At 35.9% G+C, this 14,431-nt stretch overlaps 2 protein-coding genes and 1 non-coding gene across 3 annotated transcripts; all 3 read left to right on the forward strand.

Moving 5' to 3' along the window:
- Positions 1 to 753: 753 nt before the first annotated feature.
- On the forward strand, positions 754 to 2,293 carry LOC132615071 (putative clathrin assembly protein At1g25240). Its single transcript, XM_060329625.1, has one exon. It carries the CDS (start codon positions 924 to 926, stop codon positions 2,094 to 2,096), a length of 1,173 nt encoding a protein of 390 aa, XP_060185608.1. The 5' UTR covers positions 754 to 923; the 3' UTR covers positions 2,097 to 2,293.
- A 1,933-nt stretch (positions 2,294 to 4,226) lies between these two features.
- On the forward strand, positions 4,227 to 14,261 carry LOC132614535 (IAA-alanine resistance protein 1). Its single transcript, XM_060329000.1, has 11 exons — positions 4,227 to 5,223; positions 6,755 to 6,838; positions 6,949 to 6,998; positions 7,401 to 7,452; positions 9,572 to 9,679; positions 10,234 to 10,514; positions 11,658 to 11,804; positions 11,896 to 12,003; positions 12,842 to 12,943; positions 13,028 to 13,072; positions 13,648 to 14,261. Exons 1-11 carry the CDS (start codon positions 4,908 to 4,910, stop codon positions 13,801 to 13,803), a joined length of 1,449 nt encoding a protein of 482 aa, XP_060184983.1. The 5' UTR covers positions 4,227 to 4,907; the 3' UTR covers positions 13,804 to 14,261.
- LOC132616391 (U6atac minor spliceosomal RNA) lies at positions 13,822 to 13,953 on the forward strand. Its single transcript, XR_009573174.1, has one exon. It is a non-coding gene; the product is annotated as a U6atac minor spliceosomal RNA (small nuclear RNA).
- Positions 14,262 to 14,431: the final 170 nt, after the last annotated feature.

Raw genomic sequence — 14,431 nt, forward strand, 5'->3', positions numbered from 1 at the left:
TCTTAAACCCATGTATATTGGAGCATACTACAAAGCTATGCAAGGAATAGATCAATACCATGGCAAGAACTTTGCAAAACATGCATGAAAAGCGAAAATACCATCTTTGTTCCGTTTACCTTCTGTAGCCTGTTAATTGTCAAAGAGTGAAACTGAATGAAAAGAACAAAAGAAGATGCTATACAATTTTAGTCCTATTCACGTGTGGCTAAGCTTATAAGCTGGTCAAATTGATTTATAATTTTTTTTTTTTAACTTATGCTTTTGATAAATATCAAAAGTGTCTATAAGCTAAAAGTCATCCCAAAGAAATGAAATTGGGAGGGGAGTAAGTAATGGAAAGAAAGTGGGAAGTAGGAATGCAATTCATAAAAGAATGACTCGGTGGAAGACTTATGACTATACGGCATACTTAAGACATGTAAATTAAACGAAAAATGCTTTTTTTAAAATCTTTTTACTGGTCTTTTAAAATCAAAATCGCCATATCCACACTCTTATAAGCGTAATTGACACGCACTTTAGTCACATCAGTTAAACAAATGAGACATGGCTATGTGGTCAATAGTTAGAAGTGTTTATTACATGTGTTTTTATCAAGTAGAGGAGGTATCAACTTTGCAAAATCGTGCAATTTAGAGTGACGATTGGTGTACTATTTTTTTCCTTCTCGTCAGCGTGTCCATTTTGTATTAAACTTTTAAGTCAATGGAAGCTGTGAAAGTTACATTACGAATGATATCAAACATTTTGAGTCGTCCAAAATATAAATAACATTTTATGTATACATCGAAACGAAGAGAGTAATAATATAAATAAAAAAAACAAAAAAAGAATACCACCGCAAAAATTCTTCCAAAGAACATTCACAAGAAGAAGAAAAAAAAAAGTGGGGAAACAGAGCAGGGGATATCAACAAAGCAATGAGGCTATGGAGAAAGGTTTCCGGGTTGTTGAAAGATCAAAATAGCATATGGATTGCTAGCTTATCACGACGAACATCTCTCCGGAATCCAGATATCGAGGCAGCTGTAATCAAAGCTACGAGCCACGATGAATTCTCCATGAACATGAAGAACGTTGATCGCGTTTTTAGATGGCTACGTTTGTCATCGACAAATCTCAAGCCCCTCATTTGGGCTATATCCGTAAGAGCAGAGAAAACGAGGAGTTGGGTTGTTGCAATTAAAGTTTTAATCTTAATGCATGGCCTTTATAGCACTCGGCTCCCTTGTGTCCAAAGAATTGGAAGGTTACCATTTGATCTCTCCAATTTTGAAGACGGGCATTCAAGAAAATCAGAAGAAATGCATGGGATTAATGCGTTCATTCGAGCTTATTTCGCGTATCTTGATAAAAAAACGGATATTCTCTTCATGGAATTGGAGGAAAAAAGAAGCATGGTGAAATTCAACAACAACATGGTGGTGCACAATCTTGAAAATGAAGAAAAAGAGAATTATTCTATGGTTCAAGATCTTGTTTTGGTTCAAAAATTGCAAACTTTGCTCGATATGTTGCTTGAGACTAGGCCATTATCGGATTGTGCTATTGTCCCTCTTGTCCTCGAGGCAATGGACTGCGTTATGACAGAGATTTTCGACGTTTACAGCAGGATTCGCTTTGGGATTGCTCGTATTTTATCGAAGATTAATTCAGTTGGCAAAGTTGAAGCCACTATGGCTTTAAAAATCATAAAAAAGGCGAATATCCAAGCCGAAGAATTATCTCTATATTTCGAGTTTAACCGAGATATAGGGGTGAGAAATGCAGAAGTTTGTCCAATAGTGGACCAAATACCAGATGAAGAAATCAAAGAACTTGAAGAAATCATCAATGGGGTTTCAGATAAATCTGAAAAGAACGATGAAATGGATCGAGCCATCGTGATTCATGATAATCTTGGAGAAAAAAAGGACTCTGAAAGCAAATTGAAGACGATAATTACTGATCGTTGGGAGACTTTTGATGAAGGAACTGCAATAGTAAAATATACACCAAAAATAAATCCTTTTGCAGATTATTCGGTACCTACTAGCTCGACTAATACTGTACCTGTTAAACCTCAAGAATTACCGGATTTAATTAGCTTCTAGAAGCAGTGATCACTGCAAAATTCTTGATTTTCCATGGCTGAACATAAAATGTAATGTGGAACAAAAGCTTATAGTATCAAACAAGAGAGAAAAGAGGCATTTTGTTTACTCCAATATATGCATATTTATATATAATATCTGAACTTATGTAGATAGAAAATTTTCAAATGAAATATTGTCATGTTATGTGTGTTATAATGTCTGCAAGTTCGAGCTAATCCTTTGTCTAATAGCTCTGGGATAGTAACTCGAAAGGTGGGCCTTCTAGGCAACTTTGAGTATTGAGAGATGCTCGAAAATGGATATTATTAGGAGGGATCTGCAAGTCTGGTCCAGTCAATCATAATTTCTACTTTGGCGGAAAAGGGTAGTGACGTTGATTCACAAGAAGCTCAGCAAATTCTTGAAAAGATATTCTTTGCAACTTTCATAAGAATTGTCAAAGATATATGATTTTGGGATAAGTCTTATTCGGAGCAACCGCTTGTACAAAGTCTTAAAATCATTTTGGAGATGAGTCGTCCTGCGAAAATATATCTTATTTGTGGGAAATAAGAGTCGGATAATTGTGGTACTAGCCTATATACTTTTGAATCATTTGAGATTCTGTAGCTAAATCTTTTGGGATTGTTCGTGAGATGGCAAATGATATATTATTTCTATCTTAATCTGCAAACTTGGCTCTTACTTTTGATTATATGTTTGATTTATTCATATACCACAGACTACAACGGTAAAGTTGTACTCGTGTGACCTATAGGTTACAGGTTTAAGCCGTAAACACAGTCATTAGTGCTTGCATTAGGACAGACTGTCTAGGGATGCGACCCTTCCCTGAATCCTATTAACGCAGGATGCTTTGTGCATCGGGCTGCCTTCCTTTTTTTTTTTTTTTTTACCACACAGGCAATCCCTCAAAATTGCCAATTTTTTTTCATTTAGACATTTTAACAAAAATGGAATGACTAATAGTGTATATAAATAGTAAATTCTGCATAACTAATTTCTATATTATTATTTTGCATAATTAATACATGCATAACTAATTCTTTCATTACTAATACCTGCATAACTCCCCGAAAACCAAATTACCCCTTGGATTTTTCCTACTTTCTTGATAGGAAAAATGCAAAGTACTTTCACTTTTTTCCTTTCAAGTAGAGTACTTTTCACTCTAACTACCACATGCTTTGAGAAACTTCCATTAACTACCCAAACTCTAATGATATTTTGACACTAAGCACCGCACTTCTCATCAATGTCATCATATAAAAGACAAAAATAGTACTATGAACACTCACTAAGTTATCCTTAAATTCAGTAATACACTCATCACTATGTTATCTTAAAATTCCTTAAATTCAGTAGTACCTTTCAGCAATTCTCAAAGGTCCAAACTTTGTGGAAGAAATAAAATTTCTTGCCGTCTTACAATTTGTACTATAAATGTAATACTTTCGGCATCATAATACGAATAATAAATTCTTTCCTTTTGCGTTGTTTGTGCAATCATCATCGAAGGCACTTGCAAAAAATCGCAATTATTGATTTTCTCAAACACGACCCTATTATCATCCTCCATATATTTAGAGCTTGTTTGGATGGACTTATGCCTATAAGCTGTTTGCAGCTTATAAGCTAAAAAAAATAAGTTGGGATAGTCTAACTTATTTTTTTTGGCTTATAAGTTATTTTCAACCTATAAGCTGCTTTAGATAAGCTAAGTCAAATGAGTCCAATTATTTTTTTGAGCTTATTTTAAGCACAAAATGACTTTAAGCTGGCCAGCCAAATACTCAAAAAAGCTGAAAACAACTTATAAGCAACTTATAAGCCAATCCAAACGGGCTCTTAGTCTTTAGTGTTTTTTTCTAAAGACCGAGGATCTATGTATTATTTATTTCGAGCAGAAAATGATATAATTAATACATAAATTAGTAAATCCTGCGTAACTAATCAAGCGTATAACTTCACCAGCAACCAAACGACCTATTAAATTTTTCTTACTTTATTGATAGAAAAAATGCAAATTACTCTACACTTTTTCCCTTCCAAGTAGAGTACTTTTCACTCTAACTGCCACATGCTTTGAAAATGATTAGTGAATTTGACACTAAGCACCCAATTTCACATCAATGACATCATACGAAAAAAAAAAAACAACAATCATAGTACTATGAACACTCACTATGTTATCCTTAAATTCAGTAATACCTTTCTGCAATTCTCAAAGGACCAAACTCCATAATTCTTACACACTTCAAACTCTCTTATTACAAATTCAACCCCAAATTTGAATCATTTACACTATGGATGTTGTAACTTTTGGCATAATAATAGGAATAATAATACTTTTCTTTTGTGCTGTTTGTGTAATCACCATAGAAGGCACTTGCAAAAACCGCAATTCTTGATTTTCCCAAACACGCCCTTATCATCATCCTCCACATATTTAGGATTTTGGTCTTACCCAGATTGTCAAAATGTCAACTTTAGTGAAAATTTATGTAATCTCCATAGAAGGCAGTTGAAAAACAAGCAATTCTTGATTTTCCTAATACCCTTTTCCCAAACACGCCTTTAACTTTCAATCTCGCATAAATATAGGGTTTTTTTCCAGGTTATTGGTCTTACCAAGATTGTCAAAATGTCAACTGTGAAACAGATTTGTGTAATCACTATAGAAGGCACTTGAAAAACAAGCAATTCTTGATTTTTCCTAATACCCTTTTCCCAAACACGCCCTTAACTTTTCAATCCCACATAAACATAGGGTTTTTTCAGAATTTTGGTCTTACCCAAATCGTAAAAATGTCAACTTTAGTGAAAAAGATCTGTTTTTTCTTGATTATTGCTACTACTTTAGGGGTAGTGATTTTTGGTTCTAATGTAGAAGCAAAGGTTCTAGAAGATTCACATCATCAGTGTAACCATGGTCATGGTCATGTCCATGAGGGGCATGGGCATCATCATCATGGGGTGAGTGATGTTAAGGAGAGGAAGCTTCTAGAGGAATTGGCAGAAGAGGAGGATCTGAAATTGTATGGATTTGGGTCCCATGATGACATGGATGGACATCATCATCATCATCACACACCCAATGGAGCAAAGGATCTTACTGGTCTTGGTAAGCCCCTCTTAGTTTGACTGGATGCGGAGTTTAAGAAACGAAGGAAGACTTTTGAATCTTGTGGTCGTAAATTAAAGATATTTGTAGTCCTTTAAATCTTGTGGTCTTAAACTTGTGGAATTGGAAAACATACTAAATATAGAAAGAGACACTCTTTTTGGGACATACCAAAATGGAAATAAGACACTTAAATTGGGACGGAGGGAGTATTCCTTTTGAAAGTGTTAGCTCATTGTAATTGAGATTGAGATGTATGATGAAAAAATGTGGATAGTTCATATTTTTATTGCTTATCTATGTCATTTTGATTTGTGCTTGGACTTTAGCATACCGCGAACTATTAAATTTTGGAATGTGAGGGTTTGGATGGAGTGAAATGAATAATGAGGATTCATAGTACTGAACCGAGAAGATTAGGATTGAGGTAGTTGTTCTTGGATTTTAGCATTCTTCAATTTTGCTTGGTATTGCTTAGTTTCTTTTTGTAAAGGGGTTAAAGACTACCTTTTTCTCTTATTTAATATTAAAAGCAAATATTTTTATAAGGTGCCGTTTGGCCATAAATACCAAAAAATATTTCACTTTTTTTTGGAATTTTGGAGTTGGAGTTGGCCATAGTTTTTGAAATTGTAGTTTTTGGTGAAATGTAGTTGTAAAAACATGAATTTTTTTTGAAAAATAAGTTTTTTGAGTTTTTGGTATTCCGGAATACAACTTCAAGTTGTATTCGGAATTTTCATGGCCAAACGCTAATTCTGGAAAAAAGTGAAAAAAATTTCCGGAAAAAAGTGAATAATTTTTATGGCCAACGGCACCTAAGTATGTTGCGAAAGGATGTTGTCTTCCCGAAATCAGATCCTGTAAAGGCTATTATCACCACAATTTGAAGCAGGAGAGGTATTGAATGTATATGATAAGGTTTTTCTCATGGCATGGTAGGACAAGTGGGTGCGAGCATGTTTTTTTAGCTATAATTTCAGTGGCAAAGAAGGCGACGAAAATGAATCACGTCTAGAATATAATGCACACTGTAAAGATTATTCATAGTTTTTCCATAGGGCTGAGCACTGCCATAGCTTGAAAATTTGCTGGTTTATGAAAATTTGATCATCACATGATATATGTCTTCCAAACAGCTTTAATCGAAAGGTGCATATGAAGTATCACATTATTTTGAAGTCAACTCAGAATGCAAACTTCAAGAATTCGTTTTGCCATTCTCTTGTTTTTGTGCGTACTGTTGGACTTGTGAGATTCGTAGATAGTTATTGTCATCTAAACGTGCTTATTTTTGTATTAGGATGCAATATTTTTGTTATAATTGCATGTTTGATTGGATGATAGGCATTTTGGACTTGCCTTAACATATACAAAATTGTAAAAATGCCCATCTAACACCTAACTTGCAATAATTTTCAAGATGTATACGTGAGATCATTTTTTATGGCGCACGACGTATGGGACCCGTTTTGATAGATCTTGAATGCCTTTACTATGACTGAGGGCTTTTCTTTTTGTTCATTGGCAGGTCTATGGGTCAAAGCAATGGGTTGCTCCCTATTGGTGAGCTTGGCTTCCCTTATCTGCCTGATTATTTTGCCTTTAATATTTAGTAAGTAGCTCAAATTCTTATATTTCTGCCTTTTTCTCTAAGATTCATTGCTCATCTTCATTTTGTAATTTCTCTCTGGTAATGGAATCACAACGTTTTGTCTCCTGCAGTACAAGGGAAGCCGTCAAAAACAGTTGTAGATTCTTTGGCATTATTTGGGGTGAGAATGATCTCTTATTGGTTAGAATTTCCTGAATATCTTCTGTGGTTTGTTCAAATTCTTCTGTTTCTTTGTGTTCAAGATGAGAAAATGCTTGTGGAAGGTGAAATTGTGTTCGCACATAAACTTCACTTAGGAAAAAGTTTGTGAAAGTTGAACATATTTGAGTGAAACCATTATTTTACTTGGAATACACTATCACAGCAGTATTTTAATGTTTTATAATTTATATACTGAAGTTCAATTATGTTGCAAAAACTTGCGAAACAAGTATTTGCCAATACTGACTTTTAATATTTGCAAATTAGGAAATGCTAATATTTAGGCCATAGTTACAGTTTCTAAATTTATTTACTAGGGTAAAAGTTCACTCATTCTTTTCAACCTTCTTGACTTACACAGGCAGGAGCCATGCTGGGGGATGCTTTCCTTCACCAATTGCCACATGCTTTTGGTATGATTCTTAGTCGGCGTTTGGACATGCGATTTGAAACCATGAGATGAAATCAGCGTTTGGACATGCATTTCATCTCATGTTTTCAAACCATGGTTTGAAATCCCAAATCATCCAAAAAGGCATGCTTTGGGGTTTCAAACCATGGTTTCAAAATTTTTAAATATAAAACTTGACCCATAAGTTTATATTTTGTAAAAAAAACCCATAAGTTGGTAGGTATTTTTAACAATTACTCCCACCAACCCCACCCGCAAGGGTGGCTCAGTTGGTTGAGCATGGGGCTTTCATAATGGAGGTCTCAGGTTCGAAACCCCCTGCCAACGACAACAGGGGATTTGCCGTCTGGGTCGAGCTCGTCGCACGGGGCTTGCCTAGTGCGGGTTACCTCTCCTGTGTGGTTTGCGAGCTATTGCACAGGAGCTGGGTTTACCCTGTGCGCACCCAAAAAGGGTAGCAGCTGTGGGTTCCCATGTCATAAAAAAAATAAATTATTCCCACCAACCATTTACCAACCTTTATTTATGTCTACCATGTGGGAGGATTATATTAAAGAGTAGTTACATTACTATTCATGTTAAATTTTCTTTTTTATTGAACTAAAGTTTGATCAATTGATATTGTATTTTTTTTAGAAAGGCCTTCTAGTAGCGTATTAATTTTGTTATGAACTATGACTTGCTCATTTGGTAAGATTGTATAAGAATTGAGAATATTTTGATAGCTTCACAACTTGTGGGGTTTTTATGTCTATAAGAAAAAATACAACTTAAGAAATCCAAATTGCATGTCCAAACATGATTTCAAATCATGGTTTCATCTCATGGTTTCAAACCATGTGCAAACGGCACCTTAGTCTTAAGTTAACGAAGAAGTATCACTGCATATTGCTTTTTGGTTCACTTTCCTTTAAGTACCATAAACAGTTAGCTCTACTATGTCATAATTTAGTTTTACTTAGCTTAAAGCCTATCTGGTCAAGCTTTTGGGAAGCCAAAAGTGCTTACTTTAGGAAAGTTGAGGTGTTTGGCCAAGCTTTTAGGGAGAAAAATTAAGTACTTTTGAGTGGTAGCGGAAACTGTTTTCAGAAGCTAAAGAAAGTAGCTTTTTCCCGGAAGCACTTTTGAAACATTGGCCAAGCACAAAGTAATGCTCTAATATTCGCGGAAGTGCTTTTCAAATTGATTAGCCAAATACAAACTACTATTCTCTAAACGTACTTTTTTGAAAAGCACTTTTCAAAGTAAGCAGATTTTGAAAGCTTGGCCGAACAGGCTATTATAACTGTTAAAATGACATAAGCGAGATGTCTTTACATCAGGCATGCTTCTTAGATGTCTAACCCTGAAGCCGTCAGCCCACTAAAACTCACTAGCTTACACCGTCAAAGGCAGGTTTGCCTAACTTACTGGGTAACTCCCTTTTCCACCTTTCACCACTCTCAATTTACTTGTGTAGTTCATGTTGGAGAGACTGAATAACTTTGTTGTGTTCTTGTCTGTGTCCTGTTACTTCTCTGTGTCCCAGTGTTGTGCTGATGCATGTTACTTAGCTGGAATATTTTTCTCCTGAGCTAAGACTGTAAGTCGGTATGAGTATTATTTTCTGGAAAAAAATTATCCCAACTTGTTTGCACTATTTCCTATGTTGTCCGTCCTAATAAGATTGCCACTTTTCTATGTTGAGAAACCTGTTATTTCTGACATTCCTATTCTGCCATTGACATGACTTGTTGTGGACCCCACTGAATATAAAAAACAAAATATTGTAAAAGGCTGCCTTTGGTTTCTTATGAATATTTATCTTATCCGTCAAAGAGTCGTCTTTCTGGCTTAAACTCATGTCCTGTCAAGCTATTCCAAATTCAATATATTGTTCGATGTGCCAAAAGTCTTCTTTGTTTCGACAATGTCCAGTCAAACTATAGCAAACAAATTATGGAGCAGTAATAAAGTAATAAGTTGGTATGAGTATTCTTTAAGATGCTGTTAGAATATAGCTATTTATCTGAGGAAAGGAACATGATAGACCAGATGTATATGCTGCCACCCCCAAATATTGTTGCCTTTAATTATTTGTGGCATTAAATAATTTTACCAAAAAGGATTACTTCTTTTAGGTGGTGGACACTCCCACTCACATGATGACCACGATCATCTTCATGATCACTCCAGTCAGTCACATGCCCATTCGTTGGAGGATCTTTCCGTTGGATTGTCCATTTTGGGTAAGTTCTTGGACATGATTCTGCTTTTAAATTTTGTTGTTCATTTTGCGAAATTTGCATGAAACATATTGGGGAGGCTTCCCATGGTTGCAGAATAGGAAATGTCAGAATTTTCTGCTTTCGAATATCCAAAGGAAGTAAATGCTTATTTATTTAAAATTATCATGATTTCACCTTTTACTTTGCAAGATGTTCTCTGGCGTGACCTTGATGGTGCTGACTATGGATGACATGAAGGCAAATGTAAAAGGATATGAACATCCAATCTTAAACCTCAAGGACAAAAATATAACTCAAAAGTTTTCATCATTTGGGAGGGGTGGTCTCTTTTATCTTTTCTGAGGGGAGGGCGTGAATTCTTATCTTCACAAATTGGATTAACTTCCTTCTACTGTATTTTGATTTCTTCAGATAACTCCTATATTGTGCCTTCCAACTTGTATTAAACATTCATCTTCTAAGTGCCTGAGATTTGATTCACTTCTGGTAATGTCATTGACTGTACTTCTGCTGTTGCCACCCTGCTGAATGTTCCTGATACTTTTGTTTGCCAGCTGGAATTGTGCTCTTTCTTATTGTTGAGAAACTCGTGAGGTATGTCGAAGAATTTTCTGGAGGAGTCGATGAATGGAGTCATGGTCATCATCATCATCATCGTCATACACACATCACAAAATTGAAGGATGACAATGATGCTAATGACAATCTCCAGGAACTGTCTAAGGAGAAGAGCGGAAGCCTATCAGAAAAGACAGCTGGAGGAAGTGGAGTGGATGGAGTGTCTGCTGACTCTCCCAGTGGGGAGAAACCAAGTGGAGGAGCTATTCTCCGAAAGGTAAATCAGGACATGCCCCATAATTTGCTGCTCCATATTTTGCCAGGCTGAGATCCAGTAAAGTGTATTTTCTTGTTAGGATGATCTACATTTCTGAACTTTCACGTTATACTAAAGCAAACAAGTACTGGAAACGAAGAATATTTATTCAGAAATTAGAGTATCCTATGACTCTTTCCTCAACATAACATGCTGTGAGGCACTAACCAAAGCACAGCCAACTACGTTATCAAGAAAAGGTTTCTCAGTGTAGTTGTTGTCGTATTGTTACTTTCCACACTTCATACTTGACTTGTACTACGATCTTGTCATACATAATTGTCCATTAATAAGAAATTGCTATTTGCTAGTTGCATACCTTAAATGTTGTAAAAATTTTGCAGCTTAAATTGGTCATATTAAACTTGGCCTTAATTTCATGCATCACATGCTCATTAGAAGTTTCATAAAAAAAATTCTTTGCATCGTAAAATTCTCTAACCACCAAGTCCTACTTTTGTAACTAATGAACTACTTAACATCAGATACAAGTTGACTTTTGCTGCTTGTTCTGATATGGTATCAAATTGAGTAATAATAGGGTGTGTTTGGTACAAGGAAAATAAGTGATATTCTTATTTATTTTCTAATGTTCGGTAAGCAAGCAAAAAAAATATTATCTCAAAAACGTTTATATGTAATACAAGAAAACACTATAGGGGTGGGGTGGGGTGAGGTGAGGAGTGGGGTGTCGGGGGGTGGGGTGGTCAAGGGGTGGGGGTTGGGGGCATTGGAGGGTGGCGAGGAGATAATGAGCTTGGCATGCCACTTATGGAATTTGTTTTCCCCACTCGCACTAGGAAGTCATTTTCCTTATTTTAAGGAACTTGTTTTCCTAGAGAAAGTGTTTTCCAAAACATTTGACCAACCAAACATTGGAATATTGGAAAATATTTTCCTCCATACCAAAAACACCCTAGGTTTAATGTATCTTTCATCTATTATAACAGTTCTACAGTGTAGCTGTTCCCAGATTGAAAATCTCTTTTAAGAGTTTGTCTTTGCAGCCATTGAAAAGATTTTAAAAAGACATGCAGTCATTGAAATATTTATTTGTCTGCAGTTATTTGTTATTTCTATTGTCTCATATGCTAGCTATGGCAGAGGAAAACTGGCTCTGGTGCTGCAGAAGACAATACTGCTTTAGATGCTCCAAATGGCTGTACCGATTCTGGATCAATTGGAGAGGAACAGGCTAAACCACGGTCAAGCCTTGTGTTTGGCTATCTCAACCTCTTCTCTGATGGTGTTGTATGTGCTACATAAGCCTTCATCTCTGTTTATGATGGATATATCTGGCTGATGAACATTTAGATTGAGATAATTTATGTTTATGTTACAGCACAATTTTACTGATGGGATGGCACTGGGAAGTGCATTCCTCCTTTATGGATCAGTTGGTGGGTGGTCAAGAACTTTGTTTCTTCTCGCTCATGAGCTCCCTCAAGAGGTATTGTATATTTCTTTCTAGTATTTCTACATTACCATGTTAATGCTGTTGCATCTTTTTAATTGATTGTCCATATAAGCGGCTGCATGTTAACTGCCAGAAGTTATTCTCTTTCCTTGAATCAGCAAGTTCAATCAAGTAAAATGTGATTACAGTATTCACTTCTGATTATCACTCTCTGTTCTGTCTCTTATTAGTTCAATTGTTTGACTAAACTTCTGTATGCAGTTTTTAGCTCATGTAAGATCTATAATCTATTAGCTCAATTGGTGATTTTAGCGAACTAGCTCAAATTTCTCCGTGATTCTACGACAGCATTTTCTATGCCTTGTTGATCTGTAAATCAGTCAATTCTTTGTCAGGAAAAGTAATGTGATTTATGGAAGCCAGATTTGATGAATACTTGTAGAAAAGAAAAGCTTTGACAACTTTCTAATTTGTCCAAGACACCAACTGGGTTTTCTTGCGCTGCTTGTTTTCTCAATTATGCTATGTCAAGCTAATCGTTTAAACCATATTGGGCGTATTAAGTGCAATTGATATCTGGCCAGAATCAGTACTAAAAACAATAGTCAAGTTCCTATCGTTTTCCTTTTTCACGAAACACTTCTTCTGGTCATGTTATTTTTCCTCCAACCACAAGTTTTTTCCTCCATTATCACAAGTTCCTGGCATTTTAGCTTAACAAGCCACTCAAGATAAATTAACTTGATTTCATATCTCACATCTGTCGCATCTTGTGACATGACATTCTTTTTCCCTCTTGAATCTGTGACTTTATGGTCACTCTCATGCGGATATAATGATCCCTAAAAACTTATTATGTGTTGCTATGCAGATAGGTGACTTTGGAATCTTGGTGAGGTCTGGGTTCAGTGTCTCCAAAGCCCTCTTCTTTAACTTCTTATCTGCACTAGTGGCACTAGCGGGAACTGCACTGGTTAGTATTAATCTGTTGGCATGAGCCAAGATTTTGCTATTCTTATCGCATTTGATTGAACCAAAATTTTGTTATGCCATGTAGGCATTGACGTTGGGACAAGATGCTAGTCATTCGTCATTGATTGAGGTGAGATTCTTATTCAAGCTACCGGTCCGATACTTTTTTATGAGTTCATAGAAGAGTGCCTCTCTTATTTCTAATACAAAGGGTGTTTTTGACTAAGCTTATAAGCTGGTTAAACTGGCTCATAAACACTTTTTGGCTTATCTACGTGTCTGGTAAATATCTAAATGCTTATAAGTCTTGTATTTATCAGCCAAAATCAGTCATAAGTTGGTCATCCCAAACTTATGGCTTTTCAGCTATAAGCACTTTAGTTTGACCAAGTTTTACTATTTTATCCTCAATTTTTCTTTTGATTCTCAAAATACCTTTCCCTCCTTTTCTTTACAAAGGTACTTTTAATTTATAATTCTTGGAAAAATTGGAAGGGTATATTTTAGTCATTTTAACGAAAGAACAACTCATCAACACTTTTTTACAGAAAACATCAACGCCTTATTTTTCAATTGCAGCACTTCTATCCAAACACGTACCAACTTATTTATAAACTCAGTTTTCAGCACTTAAAATGCTTTCGGCACTCTAAACTTATCAGGTATTTACAATCAGCTAATCCAAACGGGCTCATAATCTTGCAGGGGTTTACTGCTGGCGGCTTCATCTACATTTCAGTTGCTGGAGTGTTGGCTGAAATGAATAATAGTGGGAGGACGACGTTGGTGAATACATTAATCCAACTTATCTCGCTGGTATCAGGGATGGCTGTTGCTCTTGGCATCTCCCTTATTGAATGACGATATTCGCTATTTCTCGTGTTAGTAGAGAGGAGAGACGGTGGGCGTCTTCCCTGACAGGTACGAGAACAGCCTTCCGGGGTTTACCTGTTATGACACATCCGGCCACACTATACACATCATGAGAAGTTCATCTTTTACATTTTATTTTCTTCTCCTTCGGCATTTTGGCTTGTCACGTTGGTTGTATAAATCAGCAAAAGAGGATAAAATATGATGTCTGAATTTGTAAAGTCCAGTGTTAGACGTTTTGAATATTTATATAACCTACAAGGTAGGGAAAAAAATGTTGCAACTTTTTTTAGATTTCATGTAACATTTGTGACAAGAAATTCAGCTACCCATTCCCGTCTATGTTTTGACCGAATCGACTTCTGTACATATCGACTATTCCAATTGATACCACAAGGTAATATAGTAATTGATGGCAGGGGCGGATCTGAACTTTATGAGTTCGAGTTGAAATCTACTGCAACCATTTGATTTGCTGGGCTTGAAATCAATTTTTGTACTTATCAAGCCAAAGCTACTGGATTTAGATGAACCTATATCTATTCCTATACCGTAATCATACCCTCTACATATGGCCTGATTGATGGTAATGAAATGTGGTGGCACATCAAGTCAA

The sequence above is a fragment of the Lycium barbarum genome, chromosome 10 (genome assembly GCF_019175385.1).
Source record: "Lycium barbarum isolate Lr01 chromosome 10, ASM1917538v2, whole genome shotgun sequence".
Lineage (NCBI taxonomy): Eukaryota > Viridiplantae > Streptophyta > Magnoliopsida > Solanales > Solanaceae > Lycium > Lycium barbarum.